The sequence below is a fragment of the Melospiza georgiana genome, chromosome 5 (assembly GCF_028018845.1).
Source record: "Melospiza georgiana isolate bMelGeo1 chromosome 5, bMelGeo1.pri, whole genome shotgun sequence".
Lineage (NCBI taxonomy): Eukaryota > Metazoa > Chordata > Aves > Passeriformes > Passerellidae > Melospiza > Melospiza georgiana.
Genome location: NC_080434.1, coordinates 9,066,773 through 9,088,176, shown reverse-complemented (window position 1 = coordinate 9,088,176; position 21,404 = coordinate 9,066,773). Strand labels below are relative to the sequence as shown.

General features: G+C 40.7%; 1 protein-coding gene across 2 annotated transcripts; it reads right to left on the bottom strand.

The window, feature by feature from the left end:
• Window positions 1-761: 761 nt before the first annotated feature.
• Window positions 762-20,765, bottom strand: MFAP3L (microfibril associated protein 3 like). 2 transcript variants are annotated; one of them, XM_058024891.1, is made up of 4 exons: window positions 20,683-20,718; window positions 11,742-11,788; window positions 8,786-9,178; window positions 762-5,944 (listed from the first exon to the last, which is right to left on the bottom strand). In XM_058024891.1, the coding sequence occupies exons 3-4, from the start codon at window positions 9,063-9,065 to the stop codon at window positions 5,082-5,084; spliced, it is 1,143 nt and encodes a 380-aa protein (XP_057880874.1). In that variant the 5' UTR covers window positions 9,066-9,178; window positions 11,742-11,788; window positions 20,683-20,718; the 3' UTR covers window positions 762-5,081. The 2 variants fall into 2 exon arrangements, with proteins under 2 accessions (XP_057880874.1, XP_057880872.1); XM_058024889.1 differs by lacking the exon at window positions 11,742-11,788 and having other exon boundaries at window positions 20,683-20,765.
• Window positions 20,766-21,404: the final 639 nt, after the last annotated feature.

Genomic DNA, 21,404 nt, shown 5'->3' with positions numbered 1-21,404 from the left:
AGCCACATAGGAAAGGTGGTGGTTAAGAGTAGATGTAACAGGAATCTGTTCTCAAAACAGAAACTGGCTATGGAATGGCAAAATGAGTTGATAGTGGTGCTGAATTTCTACTCAATCATAAGCAAGGTTTTACATGTATTCTTTATGCTATGCAAGGCTGGATTTTCTTTTCTCATTTTTGCCTTGTCTTGTGGTATGAAATAGCTTCTCATAACATAACTTGAGTGTCCTAAGTCTGCCACATTTATAATGTGCTGCCACACACTATGATTTTGAAAAAGAAATTGGTAACTTAGCTTCAGTTTACATTATTGTCTTTGCCAAATTTACAGACCTACATATGATACCACAGACTCACAAGTCAGCCTTTACTGGAAGAGTAAAATGACTCAGTTTGGGCCTGGGAGCCAGAGAGCTAAATATAATACACAGCATTAGAGCCTGGTACAGCTGGGGGAAAAAATCCATTTGGGGACTTATAAAAGGTCAGTTTGGAACAGAGGTGCCTGGGGTGGAGAAACACTTGTCCTGACAACTAACTTCATTCTGTTCCTATTTGAGAAGTGTCACAGCAGAGCTGCTGGGGACAGAAGAAAGTATAGGAAAGTAAGACAGGGAGAGAAAAAAATGGACATAGAAAAGGTTTGAGCTGGTTATTCCAAAAATTAGTGCAGGATGTATGCTATTAAGTATCCATTTCTGTGGGAAAGTGGTGTTGTGGCACTGTAAATATCTTGTTGAATGTGTACAAACTCAGCAGGCTCTGTGCAAATTCTTTATTGAAACAACGATCAATGTACAAGCTACATCACATTTCATTTTGCCACTTCAGCATGAACTTTTCTCTTTGTGATTTACGGCCGTGAGCTATAAAATCATAACAGTTATTTAAATCAAAATACAGCAACTGCTTCTCAAAAGAACACATTCATGTTTGTCTTACATTTCTTGTAAAATCAAAAAGGATTTCATAATAAATGAAATATAACTTACGAGACTTTAGTGCAAGCATTTCCTTTGCATCTAAGAAGCTTTCAGTTGTCCCACTAAATATGGCATACTTAAGAGGCCAACTCTTAAAATAGCATGCTGCCAAGATATCCCATGAGAACTTTGAAAATCTGACACTGTTAACACTTTCTAGAATTAGTTAATCTGACCAAACTGAAAGTCAGAAAGCCCTGGTTATATGTTACAGTACTTTTGTCAAAAGATAACTGCAAATCAAGGAACTGACATAGTATCTACATTAGAATAAAACAGGCACTGATTAAAAAAAAATCAACATCTGCCTGTATATGCCATTTTGCAAGTCTTATGATTATACAGTAATTTTTAAGCACAGGAGTGTACTTCTGTGCTTTACCAAGTACCAACAAACCTGCAGAAAATGCTGGTCTATGGGTTCTTTTAAATTTTTTATATGAAAGACAAAAAAAACCCTGAAGGATAGGTTTCATCAGAAACATGCTTGAATCAGAGAACAAAAAAAGAATCAGCAGGAAAAAAATGCTGCTCAAAAAGAAAATGTTGAGAAAATAGACAGTGAATACTATGTTTAAGTGGACTGATTAGTATAGTCTTACATTTACTGAAAAAAGAATAGTAAGTATGAAATTCAAATCCAACTGATTTCTTCTGCTGCAGAAATCTAGTCATCTTTCATGAAGTTTGGCAAAATTGTTTGAAAATGGTGTAAATATAATTGTGCAAATCTCTTTTCCTTATTAAGCCTGGCTTGGTGTTCCTTTGCTTTTAGAATGCAATTTCAGTTGGACTCGATTTTCCAGATTCTGAGTGTTTTAAGAACCATTACTGTTTGGTGGTACAATAAATAGAAAAATGTAACGAAAAGTGTGCATAGTCCAATGATGGGAACAGATTAATGCCCCTGAAGTGCTTAAGGTGCATGAAAATATAGAAGAATGCAAACACTAATTTTTTCTTAGAGTCATTATTAATTTTATGTTTGGTAATTGTGTTTTTGGACCATAAAATAGCCATTTGCTAAGAAATACTGCAAGACACAATTGCATACTTTATAATAGCACAGCTGGAAAGTTTGGAACAGGAAAGACAGGTTTGGGTCTTGCTTCCCATCTGTCTTCCACAAAGGAAGTTCCTGAAAGTGTATAAAAAGCTTTAGGCTTAGATGTGTCATATAATGGGTGCATAAGACACTGAGCAGCAGACACAAAACCACCAAAAAACCACAGAAACCAGAACCATCGGTTCTGTATAAAATCTGTATTTTCTTCAGCTACAGTGCTTTATAGTTCTTATTCTGATAATAACACAAAGCTAAATGTCCAGATTGGTTGGAGCAGTCCTACCTATGAACTGTTATCTCTGAGTGACTCCAGCTCTAGAAAATTTAGGGTTCCCTGTGACCTTGCAACAGAGGAATCCAGCCCTCTGTGTATTGCATGGATCTAATCCAAGTACTGGTGCTTCTATGTGGTTTGCAATGTGCGTTTGTGTGTACTTCAAACGTGCCCTTTGTGGGCAGCCTCTAGGGAAAAACATCATTTGTATCTTCAAGGAAGTTTACACAGGGATACTGAAGAAATCCACGGGGATTGTTTGCTCTCAAATGTTTCTCAATAAATAAATAATAAAAGAGGCTGGAGGACAGCCTGAGAGTACTAGTCAGGGTCAGAACACTATAGAAATACATGAAGGGGTCTGATCTCTACTGTAAAAATTTCATAATCTAAAAAGATTAAAATTAAAATACTGTAATAAATATTTTTAAAACTTAAAAAAAGTGTAATTTAAAAGTTATTTTTATGCTTTCAAGGAGAATATCCTTGCTTATCTGTGCAATCTTAGTTGGGCACCAGATAGGTAATTGAAGAATCCACAGGCATTGTTTGTAAATGCTGGACAGGCAGAAACATCAAAGTACCTCTTCTCAGGATGTTAAGGTGAATTGAAGGAGTTTAGTGCAAGTTCCTGCTTTTGTTTCTGCCCTTGTCCTTTTTCATATCAGAAGCAAATCAAGTAACTTGAAAAACTGATGTGAACACTAAACAGAAATGTCCTTTGGATTCAGACAAGAAGTTAAGAGTTTGCATCATACTACTGTCAATCGCACTGGTCAGAAGTGAGGTTCTTTATGGTATTCTTTTAAACTAACTTCTGTCTTACATTTATATTGCTTTGCTGGAACTCAAATATTTCAAGTCACATTCCTAATGGGGCTTTGCCCTTGCATGTTTCCTTTTGGGCATGTGCAAATACATTTTGTGTAGAAACCTGCCACTGTGGTAAGCACAAAAAAATGAGACATTTGAATGCTGCCATTTCTCAAAAATTGGTTGTAAAATCTGAAGTCCATTATTAAACATGTATTTTTTTAAGTAACCACAGAAAGATAAATATGGAGCCATCTCTGCATCACCTATGTAAGTCATGGGGTATTCCTGTATTGCACTGCTGGTGAGGCTCTGCACTTTAACATAAGGAAGTTGACACAAGACCTCAGTTCATTATCAAGGGTTCTTTTATGTACCTGCAACACTGACTTTGTCTGATCTTGATTACCTGTGCAGTTAATATAACTGATTGCCTCCAACAGACACCTTATGGAGATGAGGCTGCTTTGTTAAAATGTCCAGAGAGCCATCCATGCATCACCTCCCCACAGACCTAAGAGACTTCTTTTTCTACAGTATACCTGATTCCAGATTTATTTTAAGTATATTTCTACTACAATCCTTCTTAAACACTATAAGGTGATAGTTTGTTCATTAGTGTCAAACTAAATGTGTCAGGTAATTAAGTAATATGCTATTAACCCTACACAAACTCCTTGTAAGTGATTTCTTTCCAGACTCACTTCAGAGAAGGTACTTTTTATTGTCTTTCTGCAAGAGAAATGATTACTTCCCTTCCACTCCTGGCATTGCCTGGCAGAGATGTTGATCCTTTTTAATGCCACAATTGCTATGATCATTAAAGCTTTACTGGGGTAGAGTCACTCAAGAAGTGAACATCCTACATGTAGGAGGTTTCCGAAATCTCAACGCAATTATATCACATTTAACAGTTTGCATGATGGTCTTTGCAATTTTATAGGACACTTGATTATTTTTTTTTTCAGTTTGGATGAAACTCTCAAATTGATGCTTATATATGAATTTAGGATTGATCTTCAGAATACCAAAATTAAGAAGCCAAATAAAAGGGTAATTTGCCATTTCAGCCTTGTTATCAACTGATTACTGGCATTTGCAGGACTGTTATGGAACCTGCATATCTTCTGGTAAGGTAGTACATAGTTACTGCTTCCACATTATTTCAAAACAAGACATCTTGCATATTTGCAGTTGTTTGCCATATAGACTTCTGGCAACATAGAAAATGCTCAAATGTATGCAAAAAACCCCTGCAGAGCTGTTGAACTGCAACTTTCTGATGGCTTTCCAATCTGTAATATATACCTCAAAGTTGTTTCTTCATGCAAAACAAATGATTGTTGGCATCTCCATTCCATGAAAAAGGGAAAACTATTTCCCATGTGGCTAAGCAGTGTGGTCTCAAATGAAATGGAAACATTTTAACTTTCTTTAATAGCCCTCTAAATCACAATGCAGCTGAGCAAACAGGCTTTGTAAATGGGACCTATTAGGATTTTATTTGGCTACTGGAGTGCTGCCTCTTGGGCAATATTTCAAATTCACAAGTTAATATTTGCAAAAATGGAATAGATGGAAATAACAAGAGTGAAGGAGGGAAATGGAAACCAGTTTTATGTTTAGTATGTTCAAGTGTCCTACTCCAAAGACTACCAGTGACTTCCAGGAGCCACTACAGGTGACTCCAACCTAGAAAATGCTGAGGTAAATGTTTCTTGGAAATACTCCTAATCAAAAAGAGCAATTAATATTAATGTAATAGCAATTACTCTGCCATACATCATGGTAAACTAAACTCAAACTGAGAAGAAAGTGCCAAATAATCCACTTACATGCTTTTGCTATGATAGTCTCCAGGTAAGGCTTAGCGGCAAGTACAATATGTATTTTTAAAAGAGCTCCACCTGATTTTCCTGCTATGCATAGATTCAGGAGTAACTATCATACATGGCTTTCATATATAACACATGTATTTTTGTCATTTGCCAATGCTGTGTCATCAGAACTGAGTTCAGCAGAAGGCTCAGGAGGGGGCTCCGCAGGAAGTGCTGGTGTTTGAGGAGTGTCTTCTTCCTTGGTGTCCAACTGCATGCTTTCCTGTGACTGACCATCCATGCAGTCCTTTTTGGACAATGGGTGAACTGACACTTTTATTGCAATCTGTTGAGGTGGCTCATGCAGTGACGATGCGTCCGAGTCACCTGTGGGAGATTCACTGCGCGCCAAAGCATTTGGGATCATGTAAAGCTCGTCTGTTTCGGTGGTCTCCTGGCCTTCTGCCGCCTGCCGTACAAAATTCTGTCCTTGCTCCTCCAGACCGACAACCTCCATAATTTCTTCCATTATAGTCCTGCAGTTCATGATGAGAGGTGGCAAAGGTACGCTCCGAGCAAGCTCTTCAATATAGCGGGCAAACTCCATGGTCTTGAACTGGGTTACTTTGGCAAGCTCAAGCGTTTTGGCTGATGTGATAATTGGGATACGCTTTGCAATCTCAAAGGCCTTCTGAAGTTTCTCTGCCCCTTCTGTTCGGAAGAATTCATTGATTGCTTTCTCGGTTTTCTTCAGATGACTGCTCATCATACATAACCGAGTAATGTTCAGTATCATAACAATGGTAAAAGCAACAAGGCAGACAATCATGTAATAGATTCCCATATCTCCAGAGGTAAAAACAACCCTCAGTGTCACAGTATTGTTAATGCTGCCATACGTGTTAGATGCCACACATGTGTATTTACCTCTGTCTTCAAATGACACGCGGGTAATGTTTAGTAGCCCGTTGTCAAGAAACCACCATTTTCCTGTTGGAGAGGAAACAGAGTAACTTAGAAGTATTTTGTCATATGATCAGCATAGTCTTAAATATCAGCTTTATCAAACTCGCTTCAGGTTTTGGAAGAAGGAAATTATGTTCACAGGAAGACAAATAATTTACCTTTATAAAGGCCTGCAATCTTAGCTGCCTTACTACTACTGTCAAATCCCTGACATCAACTTTGGATAGTCAGAGCATGCCCTAAAAGGGTCTCAGAAAATGCTAATATGCATCTCTCTCAATCTTGTGGTCAGTTAGGCTACAAAGATAGGACTACTCCAGAGAGCCTCCCAAACACAGGTCACACTTCCTCAAAGAAGTGAATTGAAGGAGTTGGATCCTTCAACAAGGATCAACGGGATTGTGAGGCAGAAAAACCTACTTAAACCCTCCTTGTTTTGTTTCCTGACAATGCATTTGCTTACAATTGCGTTATTTTTGGTGTTTTGTTACAGTATCTCATATAATTCTGTTAATGTAAACTTTAAAACCCCTAAGATGTTAGACATCATACACTACACTGCTACCCTCTGAGGTGCTGAGAAACTGATTTTTAAGTATAATTTTAAAGAGGTGGAAGTAGGATAGGAGGAGTAAAATAGATGGAAAGGAGAAGAGCGGTGACAGGGAATGCCTTGTTGGTACATACCACAACAGAACTTCTTTTACCTTTAAAAGTAATTTCTATCAATGTAATATAATTGATAACTTGGTCTGCTGCATGGAAATATACATTTCATCTACATGCACACTTGATATTCTTTGAACCTGGCACAGCAGAACAGTTTAGGTATGAAACTGCATTTGAAACAACCTGTTTCAAATAACTCATCGCTCCTGTCACTGCTAAAGTGATTCAAGATTAACCCAGTTACTGTATTTGCCACTTAATTAATTGGTAATGAATTAAGATTTTTAGTTCCTCAAAGATTTCTAGTTAAACATGGCTTACCCAAATTGTTTCACATTATCTCCAGTAGAAGCCTACGTATAAAGTAATCCCAAAAGATCCCTGCCTCCATTCATGTGTACAGACAGCTCTTAATTACGTCTTTTTATCCTCTTAGAAGTTTTAACTTAAATGAAACAATATTTTTTTTTACCTTAGCATATTTCTTGAAAAGAGCTGAATCATTTTGCCTGAAATTTAAAAATAAAGACTAAATAAAAGCTTGGTCTAAATCAGACCTTCACATAAAAAAAATACCCCAATCTGCTAAATTTAGGCAAATTTAGAGTAGTACTCCTTTACAGAGGAAATATTAGAATCTGTAACAGATGACACTTCTTCCTCCACCTCCAGTACAACAAAAAATGCAGAGTATTTGCTGCTCAGTATTTCTTTGAATTTGAATGCTGGTCCTTTTTTGCAAAGTAGATTTCAATTAATTGTGAAATAACAAGATGCCTTGTGATGGATCCTGGCTCCAGCTGTTATAAATGACATAATGGCATTGAACTCAGTGACTGGGTCTATGCCAGTGGATCCTGACAGACATATTGACCCACATAAGAAAACAATGATTCAAAAAGGTATCATTGCTGGGTTTTGATAACAATTCAGTGCCATGCTTAACACCACAAAGAAAGCTCTCAAGCTAGGAAACATTTCTTACAGAAAGACAGTCTCTTAAAGGAGGTATTGCACTGTTGAAATTCTAAGTTAAAGTGAAGTTGTCTTAATACTACATCTGTACTTTTTACTGATTTGTTCAAAGATTTTGCTCATCTGCCTAAATGTTTGGTTTAGCTACCTCTCTCAGCTGACTACACAAAGACCTAAATTTAGATGCCTTACTAAAGGGGAAATTTTCTATTAGTGAACCTTAGCAAAACACTCCAGCACACTAATCACTGTATGTTGCCACAACCACACAAATCATGTTCAAAAGTCTGCTTAGTAGCTCAAGTAGTTCCTTTCTCTAGCTTAACTCAGAAAAGGATAACACGCTGCACTGTAAAACATAACCAGTTATGCAGTAAGCTCTTACAGATACACACTGCTCTTTCACATCAAGCTGGGTCGATTGTTACTCCTGTCACAGCAGAGTTCGCTGGCAGGTCAGCCATTAGTTAGGCACTCTATCTTAACAACTAAGAGTTTATTTCATCATGCTGTGAACAAAGCAGTCACTATGGAAGGATTACATGAGAAAAACACCTTTTATATACCCACACTCCCCTCAAACACTAGAAGGATAACTAGAAGTATAACTAGGATTATCACCCAAACCTTCCATTTAAGGAAAATAAGCTTGTGTGTAATTATGGTCTCTAGCAGAGTCTTTACTAAAGCCAGGAAGGCTCAAATTTGGCCCGTCCTTCTGACTGCTGCCCTATATAAGTTTTGCAGTTGGTTGTTCAGGGCATCTCCTGTTTCTCACACTACCATGGCACTGCACATAAAAGACAGCAGGCATACCAGGGAGTTAGCTGTGTTGAGTTCACGCCAACAAACTAATATGTCATGAGAATCCTCCTTTGAGTTGGGAAACAGCTTTTGAATCTTTTTTTGGTGCCAGAGAAGAACAAAGGAGGACAGAATGAGAAACAGAACAAACATGAAGTCTTCCAATGAAAAGAGGCCTGTCTACAACTTCTGTTAATTGCTTCAGCTTCTTGCTATGTGTTGCTATAAATAACACATAAAAAGTTACTGTTTTCTTCCAAGGTGTGCATTAAAAATGTATAACTGCCACCAAGCTTTCATTTATTTTCACACAGGAAAATACCACAGCCAGGCCATTAAATCCAGGTTATTTGTCAACTTGCTGAAATCAGAAGTGTCTCTGGACAGGCTCCATCAGTGCTATTCCTAAGATCCTACCTTTATTCTCCTCCTCTTGGAGCAGGCGGCCATTGGAATTGTACCATCTGTAGCGTGGGCTGGGAGTGCCCTGGACATTGCAGTCGATCAAGGCACTGCTGCCCTCCCTGACGATGATGTGGTCGATGCGGGAGGTGACCAGCGGCGCGGCCCCGGGTGTGTCGGTGCGGTTCAAAGTGCTGTTACTCACATCCTCTGCAGTGCTCAGAGCTGCTAATAAGATGACAAGGCGTGTGGTGGGCAGAAAGTACAAAGAGTGGCGGCTGTTCAGTATGTCCATTTTCCTTCAGTGGTGTACACGACTGGCTGGCAACTGATTCTCTTTAGTCCTTGAGGTGAGCAGGTCACAGGAGAGTTCTACTTTGCTCTGTGCAATTTTATGCTTAAAATATCCTATAAAATAAATAAGTACAGTGAGACGGCATATATAAACAGTCCATTAGATATGCTCTTTTAAAATAGTGACACATCCATTAATGCATTTCACAATCATCAGCACAGTGTCTTGTCTGAATGCTAATGCTATCACAGTCCTTATCCTTACTGGAAAAAGATGCATACATTTTCCTGACAATGGTGTTGTTCAGAGTGACAGGCGTAGGAGGAAGCTTTTATCACCTAGACACTTAGCAGCAGTTTAGCTACAGTAGCAGCTACAGTTTTATGCCAAAGTTCAACAGATTTTTTCCTTTTTTTTTTTTTAACCATTTGCAAAATCAACAGGAAAAACTGAGGCGCAGCACATTAAAAGCGGTCACTACCAGTTTGGTGCTGCAACTCTATGACATGCATGGTCTTAGATGAACTGTGAAACATGGTGTAAGAAAGAACAATTCCAGGAAGGGTTTTTGGATCTAGTGCTGGAATCTTTGATATACACAATTTTTCCCCAAACACAGCAGCACATACAGCAAAACATCTCAGACCATTCACTTTTCTTAAGCTACTGCTCTCTGAGCTAAAACATAGCATGGAAGATTATTCTTAAAAGAGGGTATTTAATGCTTGATCAAGTAATTGCAGTGTTGTTATTTTTAGAGCAGATTCGTAAATAGGAGTACATGCTAGTAACATAATTATGGTTAATGTTCCTTTGAGATTCAAATGAAGTTAGGACTTTTCCATTCCTTATATGATATTAAGCACTTTGCCTGTGTACTTTTTGCACATTCTCCCTCAGTATTTTCCTTCAACTAATCACCCACAATGAGGCCTTTCTGAAGCAGTGATTTCAGTTTCTGGACAGAGGCGGGGGGGGTTACAAAAGTGCTCTCTATTGGCCTCATTATGCTCCCAGTGAACACAATTGGCATTCAGTACTGACTGAAGGCACAGTGTTGGCCTCAAAATGAGCACCTTGGAAAATTTCACTTAAGAGTCTAAAGGCCACAAATCATGCTAAAATCACAGAGTATCCAACTATACTGGTTTTACTGATGTGTCTCTAAGGTAAATAACTGAAACTTAGTGAAATTTATTAGACAGAGGAATCTATCTGGAATCTGAATATAGGAAACTATCTAATGAACTTTCCCCAAATGAACAATTCCATTTCAAAAGAGTTTCTATTTTCTTAAATATACATTTGACTCATAGTAACTCATTTGCCTTAGCACACATAGTAACTGCTGACAATATCAGTTCCCGAGAGCAGTTCTATATATAAACAAAACACTAAAATAAAAAGAAACAAGTAAAAAAATCCCCATCCTTATTTTCTTTTGTATTCAAAAAGGAAAGAAAGCCACATTACCATCTTGCACTGGTAGTACTTGATTTAGGTCATTTTGTTATGCATCCTCTCTTCTTTGTAAAGCAATGAACTTGCTTTCATACAAATAGATACAGTGTTATTGAAAAAGCAAATGAATTCTTCTATTTTACAGGATGAATCATTACTAGAAATGAAAACCTATGTTTGTTTCAATAAACTGCTGGCATGATGTAGAGGTCTGTCCCAGCTTCAAGCCTGTCCTTGGTTTTTTTTTTCTGCTTTTATAATTACTGAATGTGGAAGTATTTCTCTTGAAGAGACAGAATAATTTTTAACTTTAAATTAATATGCAAATCTCATTTGTCATATAAAGCAATATAAACAATGACTTCAGAAATCTACTTCCAATTATGCAAAGCATGTAGAGTCTGTGCTTTTGAAGGTACACTCTGTCTGAGTCAGCAGTTTGGGAAAAAACCTTCAGTTCTGCCTGTTCACTTCAGTAACTATTTACATCTCATTTCTACTACTCCATTAACCTTGGAGACTGACATTCTTCATGATTACACATATTCAGTCTATAAAATGTTTCTGTACAGTGTCACAGATCTGCATTGCACCATACAGAAAAACAAAAATTTTACTTCCTGGCAAAGGAGCAGGAACAGAGACTGGCTGGATTAGGACAATGGGAAGGGCAAAAGATAATATAAAGTGATTAAGCTGTGTGTTCCAATTGCTGTCTGGGCCTTGTTATTACTGTATTTGGGTCTATCATATATTTTTACAGCAGAAACATCAGTAGCAGTCAAAAAAAGTGTTTATTGTGGAGAGCAAGTTGCATTCCAGAAGGAAATGAAATAGCATCTCCACAGTGGATGAACAGAAAATCTGTAAGGAAGGGACCAGCAGTGTATTAGGAAGCTGATCAAGGTAGCTGATGGCCCACTGATTCCACAGAGCACAGGGATGTGGGCAGAGGTTTGGAAGGTGTGAGGGCAGTAAGGCGTTGCCTATTCCGTACGGTTACTTGTTTTGAACGCAGAGCATAGGGAAGCAGAAATGGCACCTTTGTGTAGTGATGGCAAGTGTGACTGGCCCACAGCATGGCCAAAGGGGTGATCCCTTGTCTGAAGGTAACGGCGACTCCCTCATTCTGGCCCAAAATTGAACCATAAATAGCTGCAGTAAATCTTAGGAAACAGAGATAAATAATTTATATCTACTGTGTAACATCCTTACCTACTCCTTCTTCTTACTCCTGAGAATGTACTCTCTCATGTATGTTCCTGGAATGCAGAATATTAAAAAAATACTAAATACCTTTGTAGATACATTTCTATTTGAAATAACTACAGTTTGGTGGCTAATATGAGAAATAATCAGGCAGTAGGTTTAAAGCAGAATGTTTGGAAATGAAGGCTGCTGCTTTCATATGCCATCCAGGGAAGTGCCTGAGTATGTTTGAGGAGACAGGGAGAGATCTCTCTGAAGAATGGTGTTTTGAGATACAAGTTTAGACAAATGTTCCCAGGGCAACTAGGAAGCAGTAGGCAATATTTCCTTTGGTGTGCATCCTCTCCAATGTTATCAGGAAACAAAAAGAGATGGAAGAAACCAAAAAAGGTTTTCTTAGCCCCAAATGACAAAAAAAAAGTTACAGGGTGGCCATGCTGGGACCTGAATGTCCAGGACCCTCTGCAAACCTGCTGGGCATGACCAAAAATGCTAGAGTCAGATTAGGAAAGCAGGAAGAAGCAGAGAGAGAACTGAAAGGGTAGAAAATGTGCTCACACCAAACGCTGATGCAAAGGAAGATTTGCTGAGAGTTCCTGTCCTCCTGCTTTGCCACAGACGCAAGAGCAGCCAGAGTATATCAGGGAACACAGATCTGGGAGCCAGCTGCTTTGCTAAACGTAGATGATGTAACGAGTTCTGGTTTAATCACACAACTAAATGGGGAGAAGACTGAGACCAAAATAGGACTGCTAGTGATATCTGGCAAAGCAGCAAGAGAATCCAGAGTATTGGAGAAGTGGGTACAGTGTCGCCCAGGATCTGGGCCACGAGAGGCAGCAATTAGCTGTGACCCGTGATAAACCTGATGAAGGCAGCCAAAACTGTAACCTTTTGATCTGACCTAAGTCAGAGAAAGCTGGATTGACTAAACTAAAACAAAGATTCCTCTAATAACTCCTTTAGACTGAGTAACACAGTATTCTAAAGAAGGAGGACATCTGCAATCCTGAGACTTGCTTTGTAGGAACAGATTGAGTCTTGGAGCATTTTTGACATGAAAAGGTCACTAAAAACAAAGAGCTAATTTCATGGAAAAAGTGTAATCACCAAAGCATGTGAGCTACCACTTACAAAGAACAAAACTATATGATATGATATGATATGATATGATATGATATGATATGATATGATATGATATGATATGATATGATATAATATAATATAATATAATATAAATGTGGTTACATATACTTTTTTTTTTTTAATTTTAAATTTGTGGTGCATGAAATGGAAAAAGAACACCCCTGGCTATTTTGAGCTATTCAGGCTTTCCTCCAAAGATGGAATGAAAGGAATCCCCACACTCTCCTCCAGCACCTAGAACATGTATATAGGAAACTCTCCTGCTGTATTGTCTTTGGAGCAACATTTACTACTCAACAATGCTTGTCAGTGATCAATATATTAAATAGTTCTGTTTTTCAATTCCCTAACTCAAATGGTATAAATTGAAAATACTAAAGTAACAGATTTACTGCTTGTGAGAGGAAAGACTTGAGCCAAATGAGAACACATGACAAGCTTTCCCTTTAAGTTACATGGCAGCCTACTCTAGCAGGCTCTCTATGCACATATATCCAGAGAAGTCCCCTGGAACGGGCTCCAGAAACTGCAGAGCTGCAGCATGATAGTTTTACTCCTAATTAATGTGAAAATGTGGACAAAAGCTGCAGTTACAACTTCTCTGTCCAAGATCAGACATCAGTCTAAATGGAAGACACATCTAGGACTGACAGACACATCTAAGAACATTAATCAGAGACATGTTCTGACTGGCCAATTATTTTTTCATGTCATAGATGTGCTTGCTTCCCATACTATTGCCACCAAAGAAAATGACTATGGGGTCATGGCTCTAAGTGCTGCATTTGTGCAGAACAACATGATGACAGAGCACAAAAGAATAGAAAAGGAGGGCAGTGATGCATACCTTTTCCTGGCTTGCTCACATCTGTAAGACTGGCCTGTTCTTACTCTTGGAATAATGTGTAATCCTATTAACTGTGAGGTCATTCAATTCACAAGTGAAGCACAAGAAGCCAGCTTACTGCATAATGCATAAATGGTGCTCCTATAGCTTTAACATCCCAATGCTATCTTCCTTGGCTTGTAAGTAACCAAGAAAAGTAAATTATTTTCATTCTAGCTCTCCCTTATCTAAAAGAAGTATAAAGGCTGATGCTGCAAAACAAAATTAAGGCTAGTTTTTTATTATTTAAAAACTACTTGCCACTTTTCCTAGTTTTCATAGGCTATGTCTTTTAAAGAGTGGGCAAAAGTAAAAGTTAACAAGTGTTAGTGAAACAGGAATGCAAATGAAAGAACTTTTGCCACACAGGTGAGAAGCTCACTGCCAGTTCATAGGCTTATGAGTGAGAACCACCTACTGAAAAGGTCTAATTATTAGGATCCAGACATGCAGAGGAAAAGAAATGTCACTCATTTACAACTAGCAGAAAAATTTTGACTTCTTTTTCTATTCATTTGTCAGTTGATAAAATATTAATGCTTGGCTCCAGAAGAGCTGCTTTTCATTCTCCTGGAGTGGGGGATTTCAGTCTTTTGTAGTTTCATGGCTTTCTGTTTCCCAGGCTATGTTGAATAGGTGACCTGCTGGTGGTGTTTGTAAGATGAAGAGTTCCTTCTGCACATCTAGATTCCCAGCTGGGCAGCAGCCCCCAGCTATATGCTTATTTAGTCTCTTCAGCTGCCTGGGAACTTTAGGAAACCTTTCAACAGGGCTGAGCCCTGGCCTTGTCTGCTCAGTAACCTCATGTCACACTTGCTGCCTTCAGCCACCTCATGGGAGGGTACAGAGAACACAGACATGGGCTCCTCTGAGAGATGAGCCGTGAAAGGACACGAGACACAGGACACATGCTGCAACAACAGAAATTATGAAGATGAAAAAATATATTTATGCAGGAGGTCAGTCAAGCCCTGCAATAGGTTGCCCAGATGGGTCATGGAATCCCCATCCTTTGAGAAGTTCAAAACTTGACTGAGCTGGCATACACTGGCCCTACTTTGAAAAGGCTGTTGAATCAGATGGCCCCCAGAGGCAGCCCCCCAACCTAAATAAACTCAAATACTCCAGAAACACAAATACAAGAATTGCCTTGGGGAAAACAATGGGAAAAATATGTCTGATCTTAAAAATTGCTATATGGGATGCTGGGAAATTGTCTTCATGAGCTCCTGTATATTTTTTTGAGTAGCAGCACTTTGGAATGATAAGACAGGCTGAGAGTGCTGACTACAGCCTGAAAAAAAAAGGTATTTGGCCTTCTGCATTCCATTTACCTGATAAGAACAGTACCTCTCCTCTCTGCCATACAGAGAAGACATTTCCAGCCAAGGGAACTCTAAGCATCTTTGTTACCCTCCGCTGGACTTCCTTCACCCTGTCCACGTCTTTCTTGTGCTGAGGACCCCAGACCTGGATGCAGTACTCCAGGTGGGGTCTCACAAGGACAGAGGAGAGAGGGACAGTCATCTCCCTCAAGGTAGTTGTCTCAATTTCTTGACACAGGATAAAATAAGAGCTGGGAATCTATGAAGATTCAAAAGAGACTGTATATAATTTACAAGAACAGATGCATAAATTATGACAGCCTATGATCAATGTGGGGACTTGACTTCTGTATATGCATTATGCTCTGAGTGTATGACCCTGGGCAGTGAATAGGAAGGGCTGTCAGTATGGCAACCTGGAGACCTTTTTTAGCACACCTGTCTTAAAAAAAATTATATCAAAGAAGCCTATACATTAATTGTATATTTTGAAGGCATTGGTAGGTTCTTACAGACAAACATTTGTCAATCTGTTTTGTAACAACAAAAAAAAAAAAAAAAAAAAAAAGAAAAAGGAAAAATCAAGAGCTGTAGCTTATTCTGCCATTAATGGCAGAACCTGATCAAGACTTAGTCATTATCAGTTTTTGTCTTCTAAAATTATTTTGGTCTGAACACTCACAACACTGTAGGGGGTAACAAAGGAAAGAAGCATCATAAAGATAGAATTGTCTTACTTTCAGGGTTCCATAGTGTAACAACACACTGCAGCAAGACAGCAGCAAGCAATAAAGTGTAATTGAAAATTAATTTTATATCCAGACTTTCCATTTAGGGAAAGAAGCATAAGCCTTTCTATTCAAGCAGCTGTAAAATGGAAGAGTTTTCATGTTGCCTTTATCCATGTGTAAATGTTTTAGAATTTTTTTACTGTCAATTTCTCCTCTGTTTCTCTTTATCTACTTCATGTCTCTATTCTCTTTATCCTACTTCATGTCTCAATATTGCAAAACTAGCAAGCACATGGCATCCTAGAGCTTCACTTTAAATATTGGAATGGACCCATTGATTTAACCATGTCTTTGAATGGTCTGATGTGCACTCCCCTGATGTCCATGAACACTCAAGAGATGCTAATCCATTAACCCAAAGAAGAATGAAGGCTGTTGGTGTCGGGTAATTATTGGAGAGGTTATTTAAAAGTACCTTAAGAACGCCAAACCTCTGGAAAATCCGCTTTTGATGCCACAGCTCCTGTAATTCTAGCATCTCTGCTGTATCAAATCAGCTTTTCACAAAATACACTGAAGCAACAAAAGCATTCAGACAACTTGGATAGTTAACTTCTCATTAAAAAGTTGTAATTCAGATGTGCTCTCTTATATGCACTGAGAAATCTGAGTTTTCTTTCCATGTGGTATTGTAATGACTGCAGCAAAAGCAATGCTCTATATTTAGTGGAGAAGCTTGCTGTTTTTCATCAAGGCAGGTACTGTCATGAAAATGTTCTACTGAGTTGTAGGTTACCCAGATCATAAAACAAATTCAACACTATTGATAGTGGAGATTTTTCAAGGCTCACCTTATGTGTTATTAGAACATAAATGCTTTGAAGAATTTTATTCTTAGAAATAAAAACTTTGTTTACATAGATTATCTAGATTTCCTCTGTGTTTGTATTTATATGGAGGCTGTACAATTACATTTCAATATAGTTTTGTACACAAAGCTCTTATTCCAGAAACTGTATGGCTTTAAGAGTCCCTTGCTTAACTCCTGGCAAACTTGCAGCATTGCTGCTGGTTTGCTGTTGCAGTAAATGCAGATGCATCAATGCTTAGGAGTTCCCTCTGCTGAGAAAGGAAGAACAATGAAGCAGCACAGAGAATCCCTCCCACACTTCCATGTGTGCAGCACACATCTGAGCTCTGCCTGGCCTCACCAAGTTCTACATATCTTTCATGTTCTTTACACACCTCGTATCTTTTATTTATTCCTGCACTCTGTAAGCATTATTCTGCCAAAAGTTTAAATAAGCAAAGTCAGTAAATGCAACAGATCTCATATGCTCTTGGCAAGGCTTATGAGACTCTGCTAAGAACATAGCAATGCAGAATGTGGCCCAGCTCACTTCCTTCCACTTACTCCTCTGAGCTGTGCTTGTCAAAGCTAACCATCCCTTAAGTACATCTAGTGGTTTTCTTTGTCCAAAGGAAGAAGGAAGACTCCAGATGTAGGACATTTAAATACAAAACTAAGTTTTGCTTAAACAAAGATATGAAGGACTTTTCAGGCTAAAAATTCTGTTTAAACTAAAATTTAAACTGAATGTTTTCAATGCACTGATATAGCTTATATTATGCTATCTTAACAAAAGACTCCCACATTATTTGGCACATAAGAGAAAAAAGAATAGGACAAAACACATTTGAGTATGACTATTCTTCCCTATCCCTATAGCACTGTAAGATGGATATAATTTTTGATGGCTGGCTTTCATGTTTATTGGTTGCTGGGATACAGGGCAAAGAGGTTACACATAGATGCCATGATTAGGACAGGATTAACCTTGTCAGAGGCGGAATTTAAAGGAATCTAAGTGCTCATGACTGATTGCAATTGAAAATGATTATTTTAGGTTAAAGGTGTCTGTGCCTCTTTCCTCCACAAGTAACAAAGGGGACAGAAGATGGATTCAAATAAGTTTGCCCTGCACCATGCAGCAGCTCAAGTCTTGCTTGTACCCAAATGTGACCAATTCAGCCCTCTCCAAGCACGACTGTATATTGTCATGTGCATGCAATAATTGAGCTGAAGGCCCTCAAGAGCTGACTAAAGAACCTCTATAATTTCAGATGTGTGTGCCAGTTATGTCTATGCCACATTGAACAGTGTAACAGTAAAGGCACATCACTTTCTCAGCATCCAGTACTGTGTGTGTACCACACACACACACTCACCTAGACTGAGAATTATACACACACACATGCAGCTGCAGTGCCCTGGCCCCTGCTTGACTTAAAAATATCTGCAAGAGTCTTTTCTTGGCATAAAACTCTCAGTATGGCAGACACATGTCAATCAAATATTAGGTCTGGGCTAGGTAGGTTATTCTTAATGCAATAAGAAATTCCTCCACATATAGTGGCCCTTTTCCAAAACAAAGTTAGTTATACACATCTGTATAGAGGTTGTTATTTCTGATAAATGCTCTAAAATGCTGCTATGGATGATTTTAATCACAGTAACTGGTGAAAAGTGATAACCTCTCCATTGTCTTGGAAATTATGTTTCTACGGTGGATCTGTATATGGGCAGAAAATGACACGGTCAAATGCCAATTGTCAAAACTAAATAACAAAATTAAGGATACAGAGAGATATTTGCAAAAGCTCACAAGTTTGCATGAATGGATGGCAGCTCAGAATTGAAGGAATGAAAAATTTAAGAAAGTATCTAAGACCTTGGTCTTACACCAGTCTTCTGGTGACATATTATTACAATCCAGGACATCTCAAAGTAGGATCAGAGGCATTTGTGCCTGCAAAGACTTCTAGTAAAGGTGCAATTTGCTGGCAGAGAAAGAAGACCTTGCTAGCAGAGCTTGGTACGGGTTGTTTTAGCTGCTGGCAAGCTCACTCTCCCTGTTGTAAATTGCATTCACATCTCACTGGTGCCTTACACTGGGCAAGAATCATAAACTATAAAAGAAATGCCAGCTCCCCATTCCAAACTCTGTAGACAAAAACTGGAATGGAGATTGGATTTTTGCCCCATTTAAATCATTCCCCAGAAGCCCCTGCCATTGTGTCACAAATGTGACCCTCTGTTGGCTGGGTTTGGGTTTTGTTCCCCTGGTTAAAGCAATGAATAAAGTGCTTTAGCCAGGTTCTGTGCCAACTCCATCCTCCTCCTCCAAATTCATGCAGGACCTGTCCAACTGCAGAGGGGCAAAGGGGACAGGACAGGGCAGGAGGGCAACTGGAGCTGTACAATATAGGTCACTTCAGAATTCACTACCACACTCTCACCATGTGTTAAATGTTTTAAGAGTAACTGATTTTATCTCTAAATTTTATGAACCTTCAGGACAGGAAATATGCAGTGGACACAAAACATTTTTTTTTTTTTTTGTTTGTTGTGCTGTTTGTCCAGGCCTCTGAAAACTCCAAAATTTTCAGAAAAAAACCGAGTGTTCAATGTGCACTCCAGCTGTGTGAGCTGCACTCAGCATCAACTGATGTTGATATGCTGCAATCCGAATGAGACAGATTTCTAATAATAAAGGATTTCTAATACAGCAGCTACAAGGTTGCTGTATATCAATGGTGCTGTCGCTACTGTACACACTAAGCCAGACAAAGGATTCCTGCCATGCAAAACATCATCTCCACTGAAAAAAAATCTGCTGTAATTTGTCTTACTGCAGTGAAAAGAGGAACTCTTTTACAATATAATGTCTTAAAGAATGAAAATGCTACATTTCTCCTCTCCTTAAATCCTTTGTGTTCCTTCTTTTGAAGTAATTTTACAGTCCTTCAGACAAACGTACCAAATGAGGTTGCATTTAGGATTTTGCCACAGTTGGTATTTTTATTTCCCCAAGTGGGTTTATCAGGGTAGCTCCATTTGAGATGCTTCAATTTAACAAATGAAAGAGGGCTGTTAGGAAGTGTAGTCTCTTACAAGACTCTCCAGACAAATGCACTAGAAAAGTGCCTGCTCAGTAGCGCTCTGTGTTCTCTTAAGCTCCCTTGTCCAATACTGCTGGAATTGGCCCTGTTAAGAAACAGGATTCAAAAGATTATTTCAGGACCACTCTGTACAAGAACTCTGAAGTGTTAGATTCCAGTTCTCTTAGTTCACATATGAAATTGAGTATCTTATGAGGCTAGCCTGTGAAGTAAAAGGGTAATTGAAGCAAAATATCAGGAGGCATTCTTTATTTTAAATTTAAGGCAGCACAACTTCACCTCTTTTTGAAGTCAGGTTCATCGAAGAGGTCTCTGCACTGGGGTGTCACCTCCCATTCCCCTTCTCAGAGCGGGACAGCAGCGAGCATCCTGCGTGCAGCAGGAGCTGGAAAGCTTCAGTAAAGCCTCCGGCTCGTTATTTTTTTTTTTTTTTTTTTTTTTTTTTTTTTTTTGCCTAACGAAACCCACTGTCCTTCAAGACTCGGTGCTGATTTGAAATAATCTCCTGAACTTTCATGCTGAACACAGCATTAGTGCGCTCCCGTTGCGCGGGGAGATTCCGCGCTCCACGCCGGGCGGGCCGCGAGCGAGCGACAGCCGCCCCGGTAGAGGCGCCGTGCCCGCCTGGCCGAGCTGCAGCGCTCCCCGGCACGGCCACCGGACCCTGCTCCGGCCCTCCAGGCTCCCCCGGGCCGCCGGCGGGACAGCGCGCCCGGGGCTCACCGCAGAGTTCCGCAGCCACCGCGGCAGCGGGGCCGGCTCGCAGGTCAGCGGCAGCCGCGGCAGGTGCCGGCAGCGGGGCGATGGTGGAGGCGGCGGGGAGCGCCTCCGGGACCGCGCCCGCTCGCCCGCCCGCCCGCCGGGGAACCGCGGCCCGCGCCCCCCGCGCCGCTCACCTGCCCGCCCGCGGCTCCCGCTCGCTCGCTCGCTCGTGCCGCTGCCGGTGTCGCTGCGCTGCCGCCTCTGCTGCCGCCGCCCCGCGGCAGCGCCCGCCGCCGCCGCGCCCCTCAGCGCGCCCCGCACAGCACCATGCCGGGGCCGGGCCCGCGGCCGCGGCCGGGGCCGGGGCGGGCGGAGCGTGGCGCTGCCGCAGTGCCGCGCCGTGCCCGTGCCGCGCCGTGCCGTGCCCGTGCCGTGCCGTGCCGTGCCCGTGCCGTGCCGTGCCGTGCCCGTGCCGTGCCGTGCGCTCCCGCCGCTGCCGGCTCCGGCGGGGAAAGTAGGTCAGGGCGGCTCTGAGCATGCTCGCAGCCGGGCCGGGGGGCGGCCCCGGGGCCCGCGGGGGGCGCGGGGGCGGCAGAACCCCCGGCCGCGGGGTTGACACGGGGCCAGGGACGTGCGGCGGCCGCGGGCGAGGCGGGGAGGCCTGAAGCGAGCGGCCGTGGCGGGGTCGCTGTGAGGGGTGCGGGGGGTGCGAGCCCCCTCTGCCCGAGCGGAGCCGGCAGTCCGGAGCAGCCCCCGCCGGTCACCGCATCCCTTCTCAGAGACACTTGCGGGAGCAAGTGCTGCAGAAAAGGGATAATACCCCAACAAGCCTAGATAATATTGAGAACCGAAGTGCTGCGCTTCGGAGGAATGGCACACGTGCTTTCCCCCAAGGGCTTTATTCCTAACGGGATTG

Excerpts from the sequence above, each read along its gene's own strand:
- MFAP3L (XM_058024889.1), bottom strand. The coding sequence starts at position 9,065 with ATGGACATACTGAACAGCCGCCACTCTTTGTACTTTCTGCCCACCACA. Across the intron at positions 5,945-8,785 it reads CCAAGAGGAGGAGAATAAAG|GAAAATGGTGGTTTCTTGAC; the intron begins GTAGGATCTTAG and ends CCTCTCCAACAG.